The following is a 23,326-nucleotide window of genomic DNA, read 5'->3' as shown; positions in this document are numbered from 1 at the left end:
GTGTGTATAAGGACACCGACTCTCGGACCAGAATGGACCATGAAAATGCATATAGTTTTGATACCCAAGTTTTCAGCCAATCAGCACCAACAACAATAAATAGTGTTCCTAGATTGGCTGCTTTGCAAATAGCTTGTCAAGTAGGATGTATGCATTTCAGCTTCCCAAGCTGCGTTTCCTTAGGAGTAGTTTAGATATAAAAAAGCAGCTAATACAGAGGTTTACCTCGAGTCATTAAGAGTCACATTCCTCAGAACAATCCACAAATACTGAACTCACTATACCAAATGAACAGTCCGTCCAGCAGACAGACACAAGTCATCACACTCACCTGCACATTTTTCACATTTCTTCTTTAACCAGACCAGACACCCAGAAACAATCACCAACACCCCAACCCCAAATAACTCACGACTAACATCTTGGCCTCCTTTAACAACAAGACATTATTGTTTAGGAGCGGCCTACCTGTCAGGAACCCCACCCCCAGATGTTGAGTTGATGGATGACTCGACTGTCTGGACGGAAAAAATGTGCTGCAAATTCCCAGTACTCCCAGATTGGAGGTAAGTCTGTCTGTGGAGCCCAACGGATTGTGTAGAAACACATAGTGACAGCTAATCGGGTGAGTGAAATTGTTCCTCACTTAAAATCATTTCTGAACGAGAACACACCTGATTGACTCATCCGCTCATGCTCCACTTCCACAGTTGTCCCGTGCTCTACGCATCATTACACCGCCTTAAAAAGGAGAAGACAAACACGGCATATCTGGAAGTTCTCACGGCAGATAGTGCTTTGTTGGAGCCGGACCGCCTGGCATTCCTCCAGTCTGTGTTATGGCTGAGCGTCGGCCCTTTAAGGGGTTAAATTTCAGCCCACTTATGAGCAGGCATGTTTCAGGAGCAGCAGAGCGAGAGCCAGTTACACCGCCGAGAAAATCATAGACAAATATAGAGCAGTTTGACATTCTGCATTAAACATAATTACAGTAATTGGCACCAGCAGTAGTCAAAACAGAACCCCGGTGGAAAATGCTTAACCGGTGACATTCAGCTAGCCAGAGGGGAGCGATATTCCAGCAAACAATCCTCTGTTGTCAACAAATCTACTTTGAATATGTCATGTAAACTTCAAGCCCCCATTTTGGCCAATTACTCACTTTGTGAAGTTCTACCAGCTGTGTAAACCAGCCCCAAAAATAGCCAGATGGATCAACGCCAAGGCTGTTACGTGAAGGGGTTTATCTTGAGTCATCTCCATCGTCGAAGCCTGAACTTTGTTATGTTATTGTTAGGGGTTGGTCCGAGACATTGTAAACACTACATACTTGTTCCAATGTCACCTAAAATGGTTGGAACATATGGCCGAAGTAACTAAATGACTCGTTATGAGGGATAGTTTTGCTTTACTACAACTTTGGTCTTGTTTTTGGTGTAGGGTGAAATTAAAAACATGTACATTATACTGTTTATCTTAAAGTTGAACGCCTGGGAAAACGTGAGCTTTACTTGTACCCACAGTGGGCTATGTGATCATGTTTCCAACCAGCAGGTGGATGCCGACCTCCAACAGTTCCCTTGGATCTGGAGTCACCTGACGTCAGGGAGGAATCACCTGATGCTGCCGGATGTGGAGAAAGATTCTGTTGTGACATGAGAAACGGGCAAGTTTTAAGACCAGGGAAACGACCAGGAAGTCATCCAAGACTCCATCAGTTAGAACGTGCCCTTGGTCACTTCGTGAAGACTATGTCCACTGTTCAACAACGTCAACGTCCGTCCCTCTTTTCCCGAATCGAACCATGACCCCAGCCAAAGAGGACTCTGACCTTGCAGCACTCGCAGCACCTCCACTTGCCTCCTCTCCAGACCCCGAACCTGATGCTGTTTTCCTTCGCTACATGCAAAGACACAAACTCTCAGGGTTAGGGGGGCATGATCAGTCATGGTGGGAGGCGTTCGCCAACCTGAGCCGACACGTTGGACTCATGTTCTTCTGGAACTGCATTGTGGGAGGCAGACATTTAGGGGAGCTTTAATCCAAACATTATTTGCTGCTAAGCACATAATGAGAGAGGAGAAAAGTGCTGGATCTGATGCTTTTTTTGATTCTTCTCAACACCATCTAATTATAAGCTCCATTCTGCTCTGTTAACAGACAAAACTCCACAATTTGCCTCTCACCCTGCAGGAGTTCCAGGTTGAGTGTGAGTGCTTGCAGAGGCCCTGATGCGCAATCCATCCCCACGGTCAAAGAGGCCAGCCAGATCGGAGGTTATGATGTAGGCTTGGACAAGTCATTCCCGTCCCTAATCCCCGTGCAGCCGTGTTATGTAACAGCCCTGCTCAGATCCAAACCCTCAACCCAGGACGCAGCGTGGGACAAAAGGTGCAGCGAGGCGTTTGATGCGTTAGGACATACAACCCAGCCTGACAGGAAAGCAGAGTTTAAACACTCAGGATGCAAAGAACAGCTTTAGCCCTCAGTGTGAAGACTTTCATCTGCTTTATGCATATAAAGGTTGGGCCTTCGCACATCTGTGACCATTCAGTCAGGCCCAGCGCATCAGGCAGCTCCAATTAATCACGAAGAGCACCATAGAAGGTGCTGCGCAGCGGCCTGACCCGAGCGCACAGCTGGTTCCTGACCTCCTGCCTCCTGCAGCGGGCTCCGTCTGCAGCGCAGGGCCAGCGGCAAGACAGAAGCCACATGTCAGCACCTCTAGCCCACACCCACCCACACACACACACACACACCCACCCACCCCCACCCACCCACACAGACTGAGCCAGGACCAGGCGGAGAGAGCCTTGCCTCACCGCGGCAGAGCATCAATTATTGACGAGCTGAAATGTGATGAGGTTCTGCTGTGAGCAAACAAAGAAACTCTGTCTTCTCAGGACGCCATGTGCCAAAATAACGCTTAACTCCACAAAAATAAACACTTATAATTACTGTCATGTTGTTAACCCATGCTTAAAAGAACGAGCAGTTCCTGGGCCAGATCCTGCTTCGATTCGGATGCTTGCAGGCCTTGTGAACAGCAGCAACAAGGGCCGACTTAACACAACTTGATACCAGGATGTATGTTTGGACTTGCTGCAGAATGCGGTAGTGCGAGCTGACATCATCACAATCAGAAACATTTTCCTCCAAAGCGAACAAGATGCTGAGTGCCTGGAGTTTGACAACATCAGGGATGCGTGTGAGTATGCCTGGCCACCTTGCTGTTGTTGGTTGACAAGATTTGGTCGCAGATTCTAAAAGATGGATGGTTGCACGAGGAAAGCGCCCCGTTTAGTAGGTCAAACACTAATTCAGCACAAATATCCGAAGCAGCAGAAATCCCTCATGAGAAACCCTCTGAGACTCAGAGGAATGCTCGCGCCGAGCGAGGATTACCCCTTGCCTCTCTGTCTGAGTGTTTTCTCTTTCTCCGAGCGGGGCCTGACCTCGATTGTCTCCACGCCTCAGATGCATTCCAGTCCAGGAGGAGCAGATGTGCTTTAAACATGGCCTCGACACACCGGGCCGCCACGCCCTCCTCCGGCCGATCGCTCTCAGACAGCTCGCCTACCAGCAGATCTCGGCGAGAGACCTGATCGCACCAGGGGCGCACGGATGAACGCACATGTGCAAACATGGTGGCAAAAGACCTGCGAATACTTGCAGGCGCACAACTGTAAATCTTTCATGTCTGAGTGATTAAAGAGAGATGAGTGTTAAAGCTGCACAGATATGAAAGTAGAAGGAGGAAGCCACCAGCGTCAGCCCTCAAAGCCACGCACTCACATTCCTCCAGATTTTGTTTGTCTAAGTCGTCAGCTTGTGTCCCACAAAGACACATAATGGAGCTTAAGTGACAATCTCGCTGGATAACAATTACCTTGTGATTTAGACGCTTACCTGCGTTTTTAAGAGGGGCAACAAAAGTGAAAACAAACACGATAACTTGTGTTGAGGCAGACGCTCCCGTCGCTACAGATTTGTACAGAAAGGCAGCTGCACGCCTCAAGGAGAAGCTCCTCACGAGATGTGACGCCAAGTCATGTCTGAAGGCAGGAATGTTTGAAGAGGAGCCAAGACGCCACGCAAAGGGCGAGCACCTTTCACGGTGTTGTACTTTCTGTAGACGAGACCTGGGTAAAGAAGATGAGTACTTTCATAGGTTTGAGTAAAAGGGTTTTAGATGCTCTTACATAATCTGACTTATCAAAGTAATCTACTTCTTAAGCACTTGAAACCTAATTAATCAACAATTATCTCTGACTCAGATCCAGTGGTTATTTCACTATTGAACTGTTGCAGAAATGAATGCTGGCACACAGGTCATAAGAAGTGAATTAGGTTAATGGCGCCATAATGACCTGTGGGAAACGCTTATTAATGTGCGTTTCATGTGGGGAGTGGAGCCAGTGATGTCTTGGAGCCAACGCCTAATCAGAGTTCAAGCACTTCAAAGATATTCAAGCACCGGAGCAGAGCCGGTTCTGTAAAGATGAAGGATGGCTCTTTTGTGGTTTCTCACAAACAGACAAACACCTTGATGGTTTGTCTCCTTGCATTTCTGATCTCTAGCCCACACTTGTAAAACTCCCTTCTTATTCTCACGTGTGCATAATTTCAGATGTTCAAATCCTGTCTATTGGCTCATTCAGCAGTAAGTTAAGTTATGAACTTGCCATATTATTTAATCTGGTTTGTGGTGCCTATAAAAGAAAAAGTCATCAGAAAATGTCCTCCAAATTGCTTCATTTGTAGCTGAATAAGTTGGACACACCAAAGAGATAGTGTGCTGACCTCAATGGGTCATCAACTGTTTCAGTAAAATCAAGAAGGTGACTGCCCACTAAGCAACGTCTTTATTGCTTACAACTCTTCATAAAGTTCTTGGACGTCTGGAAAAGTCCAGATTGGTCTCAGAAATGACCCAAACTCACAAATAACAACCACTGCAAGCACCTCCACAACGTCCAACTCTCAAATACCAGCGAGTCTTTACCAGAGAGACACATCCCAACATCCTCTGCCTCAAACAAAACAAAGGTTCAACATCATTTAAAAAAAAAAAGCTAAACCAGACACTTCTAGATCTGACTCCATGGCTTCTGTCGCAAAGAGGTGACCGGGGCGCAGGGACACATTCACTGCCGTAACAGAGAGCTGGAAGGTCCTGCTGACGAATGCAGGATGTGCTGGAGCTACAATATTTCACAAAAGCCAAAAGCGTGACCATTTGCAGAGGCGGACAAATGGCCGCTTCACATACAATACAGACAAAGGTACAGTAAACAGAAGCAGTTGGCCCAAAGGTCTTTAGCGTTTATTGTTAGCCATCTCTGGATGTTTGTCTGGCTGGTTCACAAAGGTCAGTTTCAGTAGCCTCACTTGATTTAGATGTACCATAAAAGGGCTTCTGCTTTCCCTTTGATAAAAGATGTCAACATTCCTGCAGGCAACTCGGTGTTGATGGAGAGATAAAGTACAAGGAATCCTCTCTGCCGTGTTATTTCAGTTGCCGTAGAGTCCTGGCCACTCTGGCATGCTGGTAATCCAGCAGTTAAAAGTCAGTACTCTTGCAGTTACTCACTCTGTCACCAGAACACCTTAAAGACAACATGAGTGGTGTTTGGAAAAGAGTTTTACAACTCAGAAGGTGAGCTTCTCCAGCAGCCCCTCCATCCATTTCCTCTCCAGCTGCGCCAACACCTCCAGCCTCTGGATGCGGCCCTACGGGCTTCTCCAACTATTATCTGATGATTTACGGCGGAGATAGCGGAGCAGTGAGGTTTGTTGACATTCCCGGCCCTGCACGAAGCCAGAACGCAACGCCGACTCCTTTTCCGAGCTCGTAAACGGCTCGCTCCGCTGACAGCCTCACAGCGGCAGGAGAGGTAATCCGAAACAAGAGGGAACGCTAAAAAACTTGCATGCTCGAGTGAAAGTGTGTCAACGGGAAGCCTGTGTGTACTAAAACAAGGGCAGCAGCATATTATCTTGTAAACTGCTGGCATGCGAGTATATGACCTAAAAAACAAATCCAGTTTGGGGATTATTTTTATTTTTTTTTCCCCAAGAGTTGAAACGCCATGGGACACATCAACAAAAGCTCTTAGAAAAAGAAAAAGAGAAGTTGGAGATCTGTAAGCCGAGGTGCACAGAGTGCGCTCTATTGTGAAACAAACTATATTTTAGCCTGATTCTGACAGGAAAGCAGGTCGTTTAAATGCAAAAATGAATCCAAGAGCACCTTATGCAAACACTGGGGTAGTTTGGAAACCACAAGAACGCTCTAATGACGCCATGACTCAACGTTCAGCGAGGGTGCCTGGGCAATGCTTTGTCTCGCGGCTAAACAGTCAGTGCATGCAATAAGCCATTGATAACAAGCAAATAAAAGCCTTTTATTGGTTATAAACTGTGTTGCACCATTAAACTTTACATCTTTGCCGAGTGATTTTACACTAAATTCAGCGAACAGGAGACAAAGAGAGCAGTCATGAGGTAGCGCATTTATTTTCCTTCTGCTTTTTCCAACTTGTGAGCGTTCAGGGAGACACGAAGAACGACGTCTCATCCGGATGATCATTTCTTCTTTTCTTCTGTCCGTTTTGTTAATAAAAACGTAGACTGTTTTTTTTTTTTAATCAGGCTTTTGTCTTCAGACGCTGCATTTGCAGAAAGAGAGAGCTCAGCAGAACCGGGTCGCCTTCAGAGATCCCACAAGCAGTTAGTCTGGGAGAGATAAATGTCGAGCAGGGGAGAGGGAGGAATGCATTCAAAGCACCCTTAATTGAGCTGGATGGCCTGCAGTCACACAAGCAGTGTCTCAACAAGGCTCGGTTGGGCTGGTGAGATTTGCTTCACACGTACACATCATTAAACCAGCTTACGGCTCCACAGCGCCAGTGATCGCAGCAGAGACAGTAGGAATTATATGGGAAAGTTGTCTGGAAGGAGAGTCCTCCCCTTCTCAGTCAGAGCTGGAGTCCTCTGGCTGTCAATGGAGAGGAAATGCTCCCATGCCGCGGCCTACTGGGCCAGCCATAGAACTAGGGAACATTCCTTAATAATTCTGTTTGACCTGGACCCAATACAGCGGCTGAGGGCCACCAAATATGGAGCGCCACATACTGAGAGAGGGCCAGAGGGAGGAGGGCGGGAGTTGGGAAAATCGGATGTGAAGGAGTGAGAGGCGATGTGATGGACAGGAGTTAGAGGGGTGGAAGTAAATACAATAGAATGCATGATGGGTTGGGATTGCCTTAATCTGGGTTTTTTTCAAGGCTGATGACAATCACCTCCTGAGTGCTGCCACTGGGCGCTCCAGGCACAGTCTGAAACTTTTCATATCTATATCTAAACAAGGAAAGTGATGTGGTCTTGCTGAACCGTAAACCACCAAGGTATAAGTAGATTCACTCTTTTTTTTTGTTATTTTATGACCAATTTTTTGGGGTCTTTGTGTAACAATTCTTGGGGATAGATAATCAGTTCGCGAAGACTTTCCTCTACTGGCGGTGTACAACTTCAAATAAAGTCTTGACCCAAATTTTGGGAGCCATTACTGTTACACACGTGCTACAGTTTTCACATGACATCAGCACAGCGGTGGGAAATATTTCTGTGGACAAACAGCTACACGTCTGCGTAGTCGGGATGGAGAGAATTACAGTTTTAATTCTATAAAATCAAATCCCTCCGCTTGGCAATCCTCTTATCCAGTAATCCCCAGGTAGGTTTCAGAGAGCGGCGGGCTCAAACTGCCCATCCTTCCAACACATCTGCCCTGGTGGCAGGGTGATATCGACGGCCTGCTGCTCTGCTCCAAATAGAGGCTTTAACTGGTCCACCAATGCCAAACTGAAGCCCAGGGCGTCTAGAGTACTAGAGAGTGAAGTGACTCTTTACATGGAATGAATTATCCAGTTCGAATGATAATTTGCATTAACGATGTCTAGTAGACAGCATATTAGTTGAAACCTGAGGTCATAATCTAGAGAAAATATGAAACATAAAATAATATAAATAAAACGTGATCATTCTTCGATGGCTCTTACAATTAGCAATTATATAATAAAGCGCCAACTAGTTGCTGCTTCTGGTGTTAGTTACAATTATTAACAATTCAAGCATGAGAAAAATGAAGCAGATTTGGAGGAACTTTAATTGTTGTCACGTCTCTGAAGCTGGCGTTGCTTTCGATTCGCTGCGGTTCTTAAGAGTGTAAACGTTGACATAAATGGAGGGCAGTTCACCGTGTTCTCCTGGATCATGATGTTGCTTTAGCGCGATGTTAGCATCCGTTCAAATTTTTTATTCTGTTTTGATCAATAAAGGCTCAGCCAGCAGAGTGGCAAAGACATTTCAACCTTTTATGAATCTGAGCTGATTTTTCGGAATGACATCAACATACTCAAAGTTTGAGGAGGTATTAGCATCTATTAGCAATATTTGTTAGCTACTGTTAGCAATGGCTACTACATATACTACTAACTTCATAAACAAATGTTAGGTTTCACTACTATTGGATGCCTGATTTTTTTTTGTTTTCATTTGGTTTTGGTTGTTCGACGTAACAAATAAAAACAAATGATTCTTTCTAGGGGTTTACAGGGATAATGTTTATCGCTGACAAGTCAAGGGCATCCCACACAAGGCTCCTCTTGTGAAAAGAAGCACCAGTTCCAAGCAACAAAAGCAACCTAACTCCATCTCTAAAAACCACCACAGAATGGCATTTGCGTCTGGCGTGTTGTCAACACCAGCCTGGGAGTCGAGATACCTCCCATACTCTCCCATGCCCTTATTTCTACACTCCCTCACAGTTCTGTTTTTAGAGATAACACAGTCAGCCAAAAATATCAAGACGGAGTCCAGGATCCTACTTTGCTATCCTTGGTGGTGTTGGCTGTGAGCATCCCGTTCCGCTGAGTCTGAGGGAAGACGTCACGTCACGCTACATTAATTCAGGAAAAAGTTCATGAGCTGATCGTTACAGAGGGACCTTCATTATGCACAATCCCAGCTATTTACCAATACACGGACCCCGTTCTGATGCTGTCATTTCACTGTGGGATTAGTGGGCCGGATTGAAAAACTTAATCTGCCTTAGAGAGAGTGGAAAGGAAACAAAAGGAGCAGAGGGAAGGGAAACGTGCATTCCTGCAGATTAAAATCCGCTGCGATGACTGATTGTCTTTCTTAAAGAGATCTGCTTCCTTCTGCTATAAATCAGGAGCAAAGGAGTTTAACCCGACCCCACGCTGTCGCAACAAGACCAGCCCCCCCGCAAATGGCTAACAGCGATCATTCTGAGTGAAATATGCAGATCGCGACTCGTGCTCCTCTGACTGTGCAGCATCGAACTACATGACGGTAAACTCTAGCTGTTGCGTTGCCCGTAACGCAGTTCAGTCCTTGCCATGTGTGCTGATGACAGCGGGCTCCTTACCCTGCTGGAGAGGCAGCATCCTGGTGCATTCAGAGGACACGCATGGTAATCCAGCAGCACGCTCTGCTCCTGCTCTGCAGCTGCTCCCTGCCGATCCACAGATGATAAAGTTTACATCCACAATGCAGCGCCTCTCCTCTGACGTCCTCCGCCCTCCCCGTCTCCCACAGTCTGCCGGTGTTGAACGACTCTGCTCGACTCTCCTCTCTGCTGCTAACACACTCCTCCTTCAAAGCAGAGTGCCGTCCCTCCACCCGCCCATCCAGCCCGCTGCCTCTGTCGTTCCTCTGAATATTTCTCTCCTCAGTCCATCTCCTGTTCCGCTCTCATTCTGCGTCCCTGCTCTCCGGGCTTACCGCACGTCTGACATGTGTTCAGGGAGAGGGCTACCGCTCCACTGCCCTTCCGAAGGTGGCTCTGTCCTCAGGGGAGGAGAAGCCAGGTCGGGGTGGGGGTTGAACACAGAGGGAGGAGTTTTTTAGGGGTGACAGCAGAGTGAAGGGGGTGGGGGGCTTAAACTCCAGTTTGGCGACATGAAAAAACAAGCAGCAGCCGGCTTGTAATGTTCAACTCAAGAGTCTCAGCCTCAATGTTGGCCTCGTTTAGTAATGATTTCAACCTTTATACGGTTTTATGTGTCTACAAGTCTGCGTAAATAAAGATACCAGAAGGTTGTTCCTCGGGATCTGTTGAGTTCTTGTTCTCCGGTTGTTCGGATCATGCCCTTGTTCTGCTTTCCAGTCTGCTTGATTCCTCTTTTACTTTGGCACATCAGTTTTTGTTGTTTTTTGTTTCAACTCAAATGGTTTCACTTCTTCTTTTGTTCATCAGGTTTCCTTCCTTTGTGAGTTTTGCAGGATGAAGCCAGTTTCCATCCTGGACGAGTACGCCACGACCTAATCGACATCATAGACCGAACTATCTTGAGAAGAATGCTAAAAATTAATAGATCTTTGCAAGTAGCCTATGAAGATCCCCTAATGCTAACCCACCAAGAGACAGATGTGCTTTATAAAATCCTGCTCAATGTTGTCAGAAAAAAAAGAAAAAAGAAAAAAAAAGGAAATGTGTCATTGTTAGATGTTGGCTCTACACATGGCTGTAATAACCAGAAAGCAGAGGCTGCTTAACAGCATGGATTACACATCTCAAAAACTTGGAGAGTCCTCCACTCTAAGAGGATGTAGAAATTTCTGAACGTTTGGTGCCTCTGGTAAGGTACATGCTCACTCCTATAAACTTTGCAACATTGGACCTTACACAAATGCCAAAACCAAAACGAACCTCATGTGAAAAGGCATTTGAAGGTTAAACAGCAGAGCTGCACATGAGGCTTTACAAGTCTTTGACAATACCGACTACCCCACCCAGCCTCATGGCCTCAGGATGAGTGTAGACAAGTAACAAAACATACAGTTCACAAGCTTTTGTTAATCCCAGGAGTGTTCAGGCTGAACAAGTTTGGGGGTTTAAGTATATTAGCTTAAAGGTGGAAGAGAAGAAGATAGCTTGAACAGCAAAGAGACACTGCTGATTTGAACATATGCATTTGTACAACGGCACATCTGGAAGAGGTCCATTATTTTCTTAAGCTTTATTGTTTCTGACATTGAACTTTGGGTTGAAACGTCCAGTGATTGCTAACTGGGTGAAATGCAGACTTACAAGTGTCAGATGCCACTGTAGATCTAAGTTTGGCCTCAGCTTGGCACTATCTTACAATGTGACAGTTTTAGTGTAGTTTAAGAAAGTTTACAACGGAAAACTCCTGCTTTACTAATTCCAGTGACAGATAGGTGAGACGGCTTCAGGCTGTTAAATGATCTGACAGGCACCTTCTCTGAAGCAAACACCGAGCTTTGGGCTGAGCAACAGCACACAAAAAGAAGGCAGTGACGAGGGAACAGATAGGGACAACCGAGGAAGAGGTCGAGATCAAGGGAGCGAAGGCCAGAAAGGACAGACAGAAGTGCTTGGGTCTGCCTGGGTTGAGTAGCTCCGGCCCATCTGCCACAATCACAATCAGTCTCAGCTGAACGGCTGTGACAAACTGCAGCCTGGAGCCAGCAGTTTCTACCACGCAGGATGCCTACAAGAGCCCAGGGACAGGAGGAGAGGGGGATGAAGAGGCAAGTGAGTCAGGGAAGAGGGTGGAGGGGGGTGGCTTCCATTGTCTGCACCCCAATAGAACTAGTGAGAGAGGGGGCCGGCCACCGGACGGGTGAATTGGGGAATTAAATGGGTCTGGGTGACAGGAGCGCTCGGCTAAAAAGGGAGATTGAAAGGATGGGGCTGACTTAGAGCCCCACATTCACTGTCACTAATGTCTTCAATGAACAATGACACGAACCATGAGAGAAGGAGTGGGTGGAGGAGGGAACCCTCCACGGAAAGGTACACCAGCTTTAACGACTGACAAATGATCAAAAAGTTCCGTCACATTTGCTTTCAGATGAAGCAATCCATCATCACAAAACCCAAAGACTCATGATGCAGGGTTATTGTGTACGTGACCAAAGATGCCATGTAATTGTGTATATCATACGCACAGCTGGTTTGGTGCAGGAAAATCTGAATATAGAGCAAGCATGATGTGATTTTTAGAGCAGGTGGTCACCAATTAGACACCATTGTCCCATCGGGGTAAGAAAGACAAATGGAGGACTGAGTCAGCACTAACATATATAATGCATCATAATGAAGAAATATTGAAGGGGGTCTTCTGCTCTAATCTGATCAAAAATGAGCTGAGAGTTGTTGAGCAATGGCTCGGGTCTGCAGAGCGACAAAGACTCTTCCATGGATCAGGGTTGAGATTAGGCATAAGTGTGTGGGTTTATACTGGAAATGCTAAAGTAATGAACGGCTTCGTGCATATAAGCGCAGCTAAAGCCTCGGCATGGAGTGACTGCATTGGTGTGCTGATTGTGGGTATGTTTAGTCAACAGTGAAGCAGCGCAACAATACGAGTCCACGCCGATTCTGCAGCGTCTCTGATGTGCGCTGATTGATCTGCTGAGCTCATTAAGGCTCCGCTTATTGCTCTGCCAGGGGTGTCGGTGACAGATTCCACTGTTTGGAAACACACGGAAGCCCACACAGCCAGCCTGGCTCCACCACTGTCTCACACACACACACACAGACTGAGGGCAGCATTCCACAAGGAGGAGGTACAGGGAAAGAGACAGGACAGTGCTGGGACAGCGACTGAAGAATTGATATGAACTTGTAATATTTCAGAGGGTGGTCAAAGGTAATGCAACGATGGTCATGGCGGTGTGTGATTGTGTGAAGGCAGGGAACAAGTAAGCATCAACACCTTTGAACCAGTCAAAGTGGTCTTTCTGCATGTAGCCAGCATGTTCTTCCATGACTGCTAGCTTTGTTGCTCTCTACATTGGCCTTAGGCAAGAGCATATCTCTGATGGACTAGCAACCAATCCAGAGTGTACCCCATCTTTCCTCCAATGACCACTGGAGATAGGTACCATGACCCTGCAGGTACCATGACCCTGCATGGACAAATGGGTATGGTTGTACCATATGTTGAGATTGTTGATGTCAAAAACTATGCCAAAGACTTGAGTTGTTCACATGTTGCTTTTAAGCAGGCACACAACCTAGTTATCTTTTGTAATCTGTTTTTGCTTGTAGTGAAGAAAAGTTGAAAACATTCACACATCCTGCTGGCTGAGACGTATTTTCCTCAATGGCATTAATCTACTGCAGTTTGATCACAAACGAATGATTGTCCCTGCCATCCCCACACCCCTCTATGACATCTCTGTCAAGGTGTGTGTTTTCACTCAGATATTCATCACTCAAGAGAGCAGAGTCCTTTATTTGGCACCCCAAAGATGATTCTGACAAGAATTTGTGATAAAGAAAATGGCAATCTGTGGTTTCAATCCATCCAGGAGACATGGAGCTGTCAGGCAAAGAGGGGTTTAGGGGGAAAAGGGGTGGGAGTTATGTCTACATCAAGACAAGCGGAGGAAATGCCAAGCGGCATGTTTGTTTACCCAACAGAAGGAAAAACGCTGAACATCCAGACTGATGCAAATTACAAGATATCTGGCGGAGCCCCTCCAGAGACTGCCGCATGTGCGTTCATGAGCGGCTAAATTTGTGTGTATGGTAACTTCTGTGTGGCTTGATGAAGTGTGCGGTATGAGGAAGGCGATAATGCGCTCCGGTCATGTTTCATTAAGCAGGGTGATGGGGGGGCGGGATGAGGCAGAGGATGACGGAGGTCCAGCGAGACTTTGTCTTCCTCTGCCTGGATCTCAGGAAATGCCTTGAGTGATTAATGGCTGGGAGGAGATGGATTAACACGGATACCGCTAATCTCTAATTAAACTCAGATATCTTGAGGATTCCTAATTCCAGCTGTGGTTATATGCAACAAAGAGAGAGAGGAACCATAATCTGGATTGGACTATGAAGAGGTCTGACAGGGGCAGTATGTTACACACTTGATCTTTGAGGACAAAGGTTGGGAAACTCTGCCTCAGAGAACCAATGACTTTCTCTAAACTCCCCATAATCTGGTACTTTACAGGACTCAAAGCGTAAAGTACAGTCAGCAAACAAGAACCACAAACTTTTCGAAACTAGAGTTATTCTATCAAAAGAAGAGTCAGTAAAACCTGTTTTCATTCTTCACCTCTTCCTAACCATTTTGTTGTTGATTTCACACATTTTCAGCCTCTTCCTGTTTCCAGGGCCCCTGGGGCGGCCCTGAGCCCGAATAGCGAGGATGCAGCCACTGTGACTCCCACCAGCCAAAACTATAAACAAGAACGGCACACGCGCTGGATCCTGCTTATCACACACAGAGGATGTTTTCACAGAAAACCCATCGGTCCAAACAGCTGCTTCAGCTTCAATAGGCCTCCAACACAAGAACCCGACTCAGAGGATCTCAGGTTAATAGAGTGTTGAGGCAAACCTGCATTCAGCCAGACACGCTGTCTGAAATCAGATTAAAACTTTGCCATTCTCCATCAGTGTGTCATTAAAGCACAAATTTTTCCCACAAGACATCAAACAAGCAGCTGATAACTCATTTTAAGGAAACCCAACAACTGTAATTACAGCAGGGATTAAACAAGAGCTCAGTGGAAAAAAAAAAAAAAACGGCTCTTAAACACGGCTAATTTCTTCCAGGAATGCAGACAATGCTCTATTGAGTCCTAAATCCGAGAAAAACATGTCGCAAGTTGTTTCGAACCCAACATATAGAAGCCGCACAACCACTAATCACAGAGGTTTTTTTTTTCTGTCTGGGAAACAATGACCGCAGTTCAACAGACCTGCCTTTTCTCTCGAACTTGTTGTAATTTCCACTAAATTAACCTGCAAGTTTGTACATTAGTCCGAAAAATAACACTTGGAGAAGCAGGCTAAAACATTTATTTGTTTAATTATGAATCAGACTCCATAAAACTGGTTGGTTTTCTGGGCCATAGAAAGTGAACCTAATACACCCATTAACTTTTATACTTTCTCAAGGTTTATTTTATAAAAACTACCTGGACTGCTTTGGTTTCTGTTGGCTGTTTTAGAGGCTGTTTGTATCCCTAAATAACAAGGATGTAAAGGACTGCAAAGCTCAATGTCAGCAAAAAGCATCCACACACACTGGATGTTTATTCACTTTCATTGAAGAAAAAATCACTATGATTGTCATATTATCCAAAAATAAGAGCCTGAGTTTATTTCAAAAGGCCAAGATAAAAGACGACTGAGCAAACAGTAGGTAAGTATGTTTGGTTCATAAAAATTATTTTCTACCTTTGAATGAATATTTCACAAATCTTTAGTAAACCAAGCAGCGTGGTGCGTTTGTGTGTTGAGGAGAAGCAGCAGCATGCCTGGGAATGCCTGGGAATGCCAGGCCTGCCTCCGAGGACGACCTTGAGGGAGCATCAGTAAAAGGCTTCATTAAGCAGTTCGATTAACCTCTGCCTCTCCTGAGCGCTGTAAAAGCGAAGCGGCACTCTGACGGCGCCCAGACGTCAGAGTGCCGCCCATGAATCCTCTTGGTTTTACGGGACTGCCGAGGAGTGGGCCGGAGGGCGAGGAGACCCCCGGCTAGCCGCCGCCGCCGCAGCTCAACGGTAGCTGGCGTTAATTAGAGGAGGGCGAACGCTGCTTCAAATTTAGCGCCCACAAGCTTTAATCAAGCTTTTCATTAGGAAAAACCCAGAGAGGTTCCTCCAGAGGCGGAAACGACTTCCTGTGACTGATCCTGTCACATATCCGGGTCTGGGCCGTTAAAGCGACCTCCAGCAGACGGGTTGCACTCACTTCCCAGGCCACAGCGACCCTGCTCCTAACCGCCCAGTGGGACCAAACCAGATCAGACAGCTCGTCTCGCTGAAGCAGTAAACGCCCGGCGGTCGCCACGGCAACGCACAAGCCCTGGTGGGGAACGCGGTCTTAATCAGAACCGGCCACAGAGTCGACTTACGGACCTTTCATCTGACTCAAAACTGCCTCCCTGAAACGTTAGCCGTACAACACGCTCACACATAGACGAGGTTCACTCAGATTTTAGCTGAATTTTATGATTGTTATTAATTAAAGGAGATCTATTAAGCAAAATTGACATTTAGAATGTTCCTACATTTGGATTTCTGCTGCTTCTAAACACAGCCGGAGAACAGCCATCTTTGGCAATAAGTTCATGTTTTATTTGGGTGTCTGGAAAAAAAAAAAAAAGACATTTCAAAAATTTCAAGAACGTAATATCACAAATCAGCAAACACTGCCTGTTCCTAGCAACACGTTTGGTCAACTGGTTTAACATGTGTGGTTGTTAACTTGCCCTGCTGCATTCTAGCTGGTTGTGCAGGAGGCTCCACTTCTGCTTTTCTAACATGAATACTTGCGTAATTGTTTCTGTTTGCAGCCTTTTTTACGAACAAGTGTAAACACTTGAGTTGGGGGCGTGGCCAGGAGCAGCTTGTTTGGATTTAAAGTGGCAGAAGGCCCTTAGACAGCTCAACAGAGGCCAAACTCAGCAGACAGAAATCTCTCATCTAAGAATGATTTTGTGGAAAGAATTTAATGAACATATTTTGATAGCACTCTATAATTCTAATTTGTGTGGCACAGTAAGACGAGTAGAGACTGGTTTGAGGTAATTGGTGTTGATTAAAACGATTATGGGCTGAAAACTCCTGGATTAAGAGATTAAAGGTTCTGTGAGAATTTGGGTCAGAAGTGGCCCCAGCTTTGCTTCTGACCAGAAGAGGATGAATGAGTTGAAATATTGATCTGTTTGACGCCAAACGTCTCTAGTTTCACCTATAATCCCTGTTGGAAGCAGCTCTGAACATGATGGATAGATTATTGATCAGCAGACGCCGTCTCTTTGTGTTTGAGCTGCAGCTGGTTGCATTTCCAGCTGAGGCCCCTGTCCGCCAAGTATCCGTTCTGCTCTGCTAGGTGTGGAGGAGGTCAAAGGTGAATGCCATTTGAGAACCGAACAGGTGAGAGCTGGAAGAGCCCGACCCGGCAGCGCTGGAGCCTCTGATCCACTAAAAACAAGGTCAGAACCAGGAGCCAGCTCAGAGCAGGGACACACCAGCGGAGGAAAATATCCAATCTGCATTGTTTTAATCCACTGAAGATTACACAGTCACGGTGGGTTGACGCAGCAGCCTGCCAGAAAGAGGTCATCCTGGCCCGTCATGCTTTTCAGCCATGCTGGCGCTTCCATATGCGTCTGTCACTCAGCACAAGTCTCCAACAATGACCATACGTCCGTCACAAACTCAAGCCAGCAAAGACAAATGTCATCGCTTCGCTGTTAACTGGAGCAAACACATGACGAATACCCACGATCCCCGTCGCAAACATCCTTGGATGTTTTTGTCCGCTGTTGCCAAATTTGGATCTGCTCCGTCTGACGTTGACACGTCGCTGTGGAGCTTTTGTGCGTCTGATGAGGATGTGACGGCACTGAATGGAGCAGGCGGGAGAGACCCAGATGGGTCCCACTGGGGTTTTGTTCTCCGTCGAGCAGCGATGCAGAGACTCCGTCTGAACGGGCTTCACCGCAGAGGAGACGGCGCAGATGTTCTCCGTGCTCAGTCAGAGCTAAAGGAAGGGATACCAAAAGGGACAACACCTACAAACTGTCCCTTTCCCCGTAAATGTGGAATTTCTTTGCCAAAACCAGAAATTAAACCAACGCCATGACGTTTTCTCAACCTAAAGTTGACCAACAATGAGCACCAGAAAAGGAACACACCGAAATCTCTCTCGGAAATCTAGAACTAAAGTTGCACAAACCAAAAAGAAGAAGCCACACTGCAACTTCCCCTGGAAATGCAGACTTCCTGTGGATGTCAAGGTAAAGTACCACAAAAAAGGAACCAATTATTTCAAAGTCTTACAGCTATGTGGACAAAGGTTCCAGAATGCAGAATACTGCATGGAAAAGAAACCAGCTCAGACATTTGTTCTTCAACTGTTTCAGATCTAAAATCTTGCTGAGTAAAAGACTCAAGTTTCTCCAAGAAATCTCCAGTCTAGATTTAAAGTTGCTTAAATCAGAGTACTATTAAAATGAATTCCCTCTGTGACTTCTTGTGAAAATGTAGATTTCTCCCAGATCTGAAGTTGTGTAAAGTCATAATCACCTAATGGGTGTTGTCTACTAGTGTGAAAGTGGCCAATAATACAGCCCAATGAGTGACATGAAAGCCCCAGGTCAAAAGGTCGTGGCAGAAGGATGAGGGGAACTGGAAGAATGCGAGGGCTTCTCTTTCAGCCCTTGACGGATTGATGGGGCCCATATTCCTAGGGGTGGAGAGAGACATGGACAGCGTAGAGCAAAGTGCCGCCTAATGAGGGAAGAGGCTTTCTTTTCCACACAACGATGTGTTTTTGCCCAACAAAAGCCTTTGTGAAGTCATTCATCAGCTTCACTCCGCCTGTATCAAACAGAAGAAACGGGAACAAACCCTTCGTGGTTGGTATGTTCTGTTTATTTTACGAAAAAGCTGCGCATCAGAGACTTGTGGCTTTCAAAGCAACGACAGCGGGTTTGTTTACTACCTCCGATATGATTGCATCTCAGGAGCGAGGAATCTCCTTACAGAGATGTCTGCCGCCGCACTCAGAAAGACAAAAGCGGCTTTGTAGGTAGCACTTCCCTTTAGGCAAACCAGTTTAGTCATGCTATGTCACACAGCACCATCATGTTGGACCCCTAGTGTCTGCAACAAGTTGGCATGGAGAAAGTTGTAGAAGACTTTAGTCTAAAGAAGAATGTTTTCAGAACGCTACTCAACTCTTTGGCCTGAGTTACAGACTTTCTCCGGAGGACACCTTCTTCCATTAGACAAAATAAATCCAGACACAGGACTCTTACCTCAACACAAGCCTTTGTGAAGGCTACCATTGGCTGTCCAAAGCCAACTAGATGAAGATTTCTACCTAAATTTACCTGAAGGTTTCCCCCAGAAAACCTGCCAAGCCTGGTGTCGGGGGCTCGAGGGCCTCCAGCAGCCGATTGTGTTATCGAGTTAAAAAATGCTCAAAGTGGACAAAAAATTTGAAAATATCATTGGTTAATTATGTCTTATTGGAAGTCTTTACTAACAATACCTAAACACCAACTATAGAGTCTTTAAACAAAGGCAAACATTATCAAAAGACAAATAAAATAAAAGTCAATTCTTTGCACTTCAGTTATTTCACACTAACATATAGTAAATAAACAAACAATGGAAAAAAAAAAATCAAAACGGAAAACAGAGTTCCAAGTGAGATTTGTAGGGTTTCTGGGGCAAAACTGTGAGACCTGAGCATTTCCATGAGGCATTGTGATAGAGGTAGACATCTGTCACCTGCAGTCAACCATTGGGTTTACTGCACACTGAACAAGAACACCCAGATGCCCTAGAGTGGGGGAATAATTAATTTTAGAGGTGCCAGACGATGGTATTTGCACCTCGGTTGGGGGTCATTTGCTGCCTTCTGTTAAGGGATTTATGGATCTGTCCTTCACTATAATAAAAAGACTCACATTACCTAATAAAGGTCAAATTCAAACGTTGTTATTGATGGGAATCTTTGGGACTTCTAGCGATGTTGTAGTTTAGTCTAATGGCTCAGTACAAGTTCATGGCTATGAAAGCATTTGGCCTGGCAGTGCAACCACAGGTCAGCTCATGCAGAAACATTCTGGTCATTCTAAGTAGCCATTAGGTCACAAAGGGGGTTCAGAAAGCGGGGCACCAATGACTTCAGGGTCATTCCTTTACACATCGCTTCCTTTTTCAGGGGGCTTTCCTGGCCTGGTAAGTGGGCTGGTCAGTGGTCATCCACCCCCTCACCGAGCCACATACCCTGAGACCTACATCCCCTTCTGTCCAGCCCCCGGCCCTCTCTGCTCACTCAGGGAGAAAATTACTTGGAGCTGGGGGACACAGCTCCATTGAGATGGTGAGAGGTTGGTACAAAAGAGGGCGAAGTTTAAAAAATCGTCTCTTTCTCCTGTCATCATTGGAAGAGCCGGGATGCTCGGAGCACGGAGGGGACAAGGTCATTAGATTGGCATCTCCATAAGCTCTTCATTCCCATTGTCTGCACAAATCTGCTCCAATAGCTTCTCCCTGAGAAACAGCGGCTTTGTCCTGCACTTTCAGGGCCTTCCGGCAACAAAGCACATTTCTCAAGCGGAGCTACAAAGCTTGTCTGGCTCTCAGAAGCAGGCGACATTGTCCTGCTGCCGCTGGTCGGGGATGGATTACATCTTCCAGCAGTAAAACATCTGCTTACCTTCGGACATTTCGCCGCTCCTCCTCAAGCTGCTTCAGGAGCTCGTCGATGCATTTGTTGGCGTCCATGTACTCCTGTCACGAAGAGATGAGAGAGGTTTATGCGCATTAGTAACTTTTCATTCGTCCTCCTAAATCACACCGCTAATGGAAAGCCTTCTGGAACAGGGGGGTGACATTAGGGTTCCTTTCTTTGAGAGAGCAAATCCAGAAGCAGCTTGGCGCAGCGTCCAAAGCCAGCCCCAGCTGTGTAATGTCATTCGGGAATAGCCCACACTTCCAAACCGTGCGCTACCGAGTTACAGGAATGAGCTACGGCTCCGAGCTAAATGGGGAAAACAGATGTGAGGACTTCTGGTCTTTGGCCTAATGATTTGCTTTTTAGTGGTCTGGTTGTATAAAACAGACGCTGGCGCTGTTAGCATTAGAAAAGGGCCACCACACTTCAAATATCTGGCTTTTCACACATCCAGTCAGTTGTGACTTGATGCTGTCACAGCCGTCCAGTCCAGGTTTGGGACTAATTAATTAGACGTGTGCTTGACGCGTCCCATGGGCGAGCGGTTATCTCGGCGGGACAGATGCTCGCCATTGATTTCTGCTCATGAGAAACCGGAGATTCCCATAAAGAAATCGCACTCAAGCAGAAAAAGAAAACACTCATAAACCCTTTATTTTTACATTTCCTGCAGCTCCCCGCGCCTCAGCTACTTCGCTTTGCTCTCGGTGTCAGCTGCCTAATTAGTGCCTGGCAAAAATAACTCTGTGTGAACTCATTCTTTGAAACAGAATCAACAGGAAAACAAAACCCAAACGGCAGCAGCACATATTGAATTTTCCTGTTGTCATTCAGCAGAAGCATCAGGGTGCATAAGCTACCAGGTTCAGATGAGCATACTGACGCAGACTGTTGTCTTTATTCCCATTTTTGCTGTGGCGCAAACGTATTTTCACATAGTTATTGTTACGAGAAATAAATGGACTTTGACGGGCTGAATGTATTTCAAGGGTCATCAGCTGTAAAACCTCCAGCTACTCTGAAAAGCATATTTTTAATTGGAGAATTGAGAAGAAGGGAGATTAAACGCATTCTTAAAATACTTTCCATGAAATGGCTGAGGAGGAATTTGACTTTTACTGACAGATTTTCAACGTTTTTAAATATTGTCAATTTTCAGATTCCGGAAGCTCATATCATTCATATTTAGTCTGACCTTTAGCCATAAAACTACACATGCTCTTATCACATATACCATATCAGTCCGCAGACAGCGGTTGGAAGTGGTCAAGCTTTCCGACTGACCAGGTCAAATGGAATAAAGCACATCCTGCTGGAAAACAGGGAAAAGCCTCAGCCTTTTCACACAGCCTCACCTCATTGGCGTTTATTTTGTCCGATCTGATCTGTGACCCTTTGACTGGATTGACTGAGCCTTTTGGAAACAAGTCGGTGCCCACCCATGCACCATGACCTAATCGTAGCTAAACATTCGGACTGTTAGGGTTTTGCAAAGCTCCAAGAATGTAGCTGGCATTTTCACATAAAGATCCAAGTGGGAGGTAAAGTCAATGAGTGGAGGGTAAATAATTTGCCTGGAGTCATGTTTGAGCTCATCCTGACCTCTGAGGCCCCGACTGTACTTCAAGCGCTGCTGTTATCACTCCATGCGCTTTTTTTAACCTGTGGCCCTGAAAGCAAACTCTCACCAGTCCAGATGTTCAGAATACAGTAAGTTTTGTCTGCTACTCCGACGCTCCGTCTGAGACTGCCACTCCAACACGGTCGTCGCCCTGCAGCTTCAGCCGGTGCCGGAGGAGCATGCCAAAGACCCGGAGCCCCTGCTGAGTGAAGGCCCAGCTGGGCTTTTAACCAAAACACAACAACAGATCAATGCCTCACAGCGTGGAGCGGAGTTTGCCAATATACGTCCAATAGCTTCTGAAAAATGACAATGAAACGCTGTTAACTGCAATCCATCATGACTTTTCAGGCTAATGCGACGCATTAGCTTGAGAAGTCATTCATGTTAGTTCAGAGCAGCAGCCTAAAGCCATCTGGTCATCTCTTAGTGCCAAAATTATATGAAAGCCATTTGACCATCAACCAAGTTAACAAGGACAAGAGTTAAGAGTCAATGGTGGAGAAAATGCGGCTAACAAAAGATATCATGAGAATGAAATCACGATTAAATTAGACCTCCTAATGTGATACTCAAAATGAGCATGGAAAATGCCATGGTCAGACAACTCGACAACTACAAGCAGCAAAGGTAGAAAATAAAAATAAAAATAAAAAAACACAAAAAACTTGTAGATTTCAGAAATACAACCTGCAAGTTGCAGTTTGTCAAACATGACGAAAAGTGCAATAAAGTACCCTGTGACTTACTTGTACGTTCAAGAAAAGCACTAGAAAGGTACTCTGGTAGCTCCATAAAACTACCTCGATGGTTCATATAAAATTATGACGCAACTATGGGAAACTACCACTTCTAGATATTACTATGTTTCCAATCAAATGTTGTGTAAGGGTTTATTTTTCTGACAGAGGTTTAAACTTAGAAATGTTTCACCATTTATGCCTCTTTTAAAGTACAGGAAAGTGCAAAAACGTAATCTGTTATCACTGGCTGGATTATAGACACTTTCTAAACCGCAGATCGTCATATCTTATTCTCATTTAATTAGCTGAATCTAAATATTCAGTTTGTTTCCATAGTATTTGTGACAGATAAGTCCTAAACATTTATAAGAAGCGTGATCCTTCAGCGACTCCAGAAAGGGAATCCTGAGGGCGAAAGCCCGGAGTCTTGGGAAATATTTACAGGCCACATCAAAGTGCAGCAAAGCCGTGTAAGTCTGTGCTGTCATCAGGCAGACCTCTGCTAATGACAGGGCACTGAAATAATCCTCAGCACACATGTAGGAATGCAGGGAATGCCGCACGCCCAGGGTCGTGCGAGAACAGCGGGCGTTTAAAGGTGGAGATTTAAAGCAGGACTAGATGCATGTAAAGCTGCGCGTTATATCTTCAGCCGAGCATTATTTCTGACGGCTTTATGACTCCAGT

General features: G+C 45.7%; 1 protein-coding gene across 6 annotated transcripts in view; it reads right to left on the bottom strand.

Annotated features, from left to right (window-relative positions):
- Window positions 1-23,326, bottom strand: part of LOC129378691 (nck-associated protein 5-like) — a 113,653-nt gene that overhangs the window by 48,105 nt on the left and 42,222 nt on the right. For 5 of the 6 annotated variants that reach the window (XR_008608077.1, XM_055059118.1, XM_055059120.1 and 2 more), the window contains one exon: window positions 20,258-20,331. Coding sequence is in view for 5 of the 6 variants with exons in the window: in XM_055059118.1 (XP_054915093.1) it covers window positions 20,258-20,331 (74 nt within the window). In the remaining variant the exon portion in view is untranslated. Of the gene's footprint in view, window positions 1-9,457; window positions 9,863-20,257; window positions 20,332-23,326 lie in introns of those variants that run through there. The other variant, XM_055059119.1, reaches the window with a different exon arrangement.

Source organism: Poeciliopsis prolifica, unplaced genomic scaffold (assembly GCF_027474105.1).
Source record: "Poeciliopsis prolifica strain line A6 unplaced genomic scaffold, Auburn_PproV2 SCAFFOLD053, whole genome shotgun sequence".
Classification (NCBI taxonomy): Eukaryota; Metazoa; Chordata; class Actinopteri; order Cyprinodontiformes; family Poeciliidae; genus Poeciliopsis; species Poeciliopsis prolifica.
Note: the sequence above shows the minus strand (reverse complement) of the source record. Positions and strands in the feature narration are given on the sequence as shown.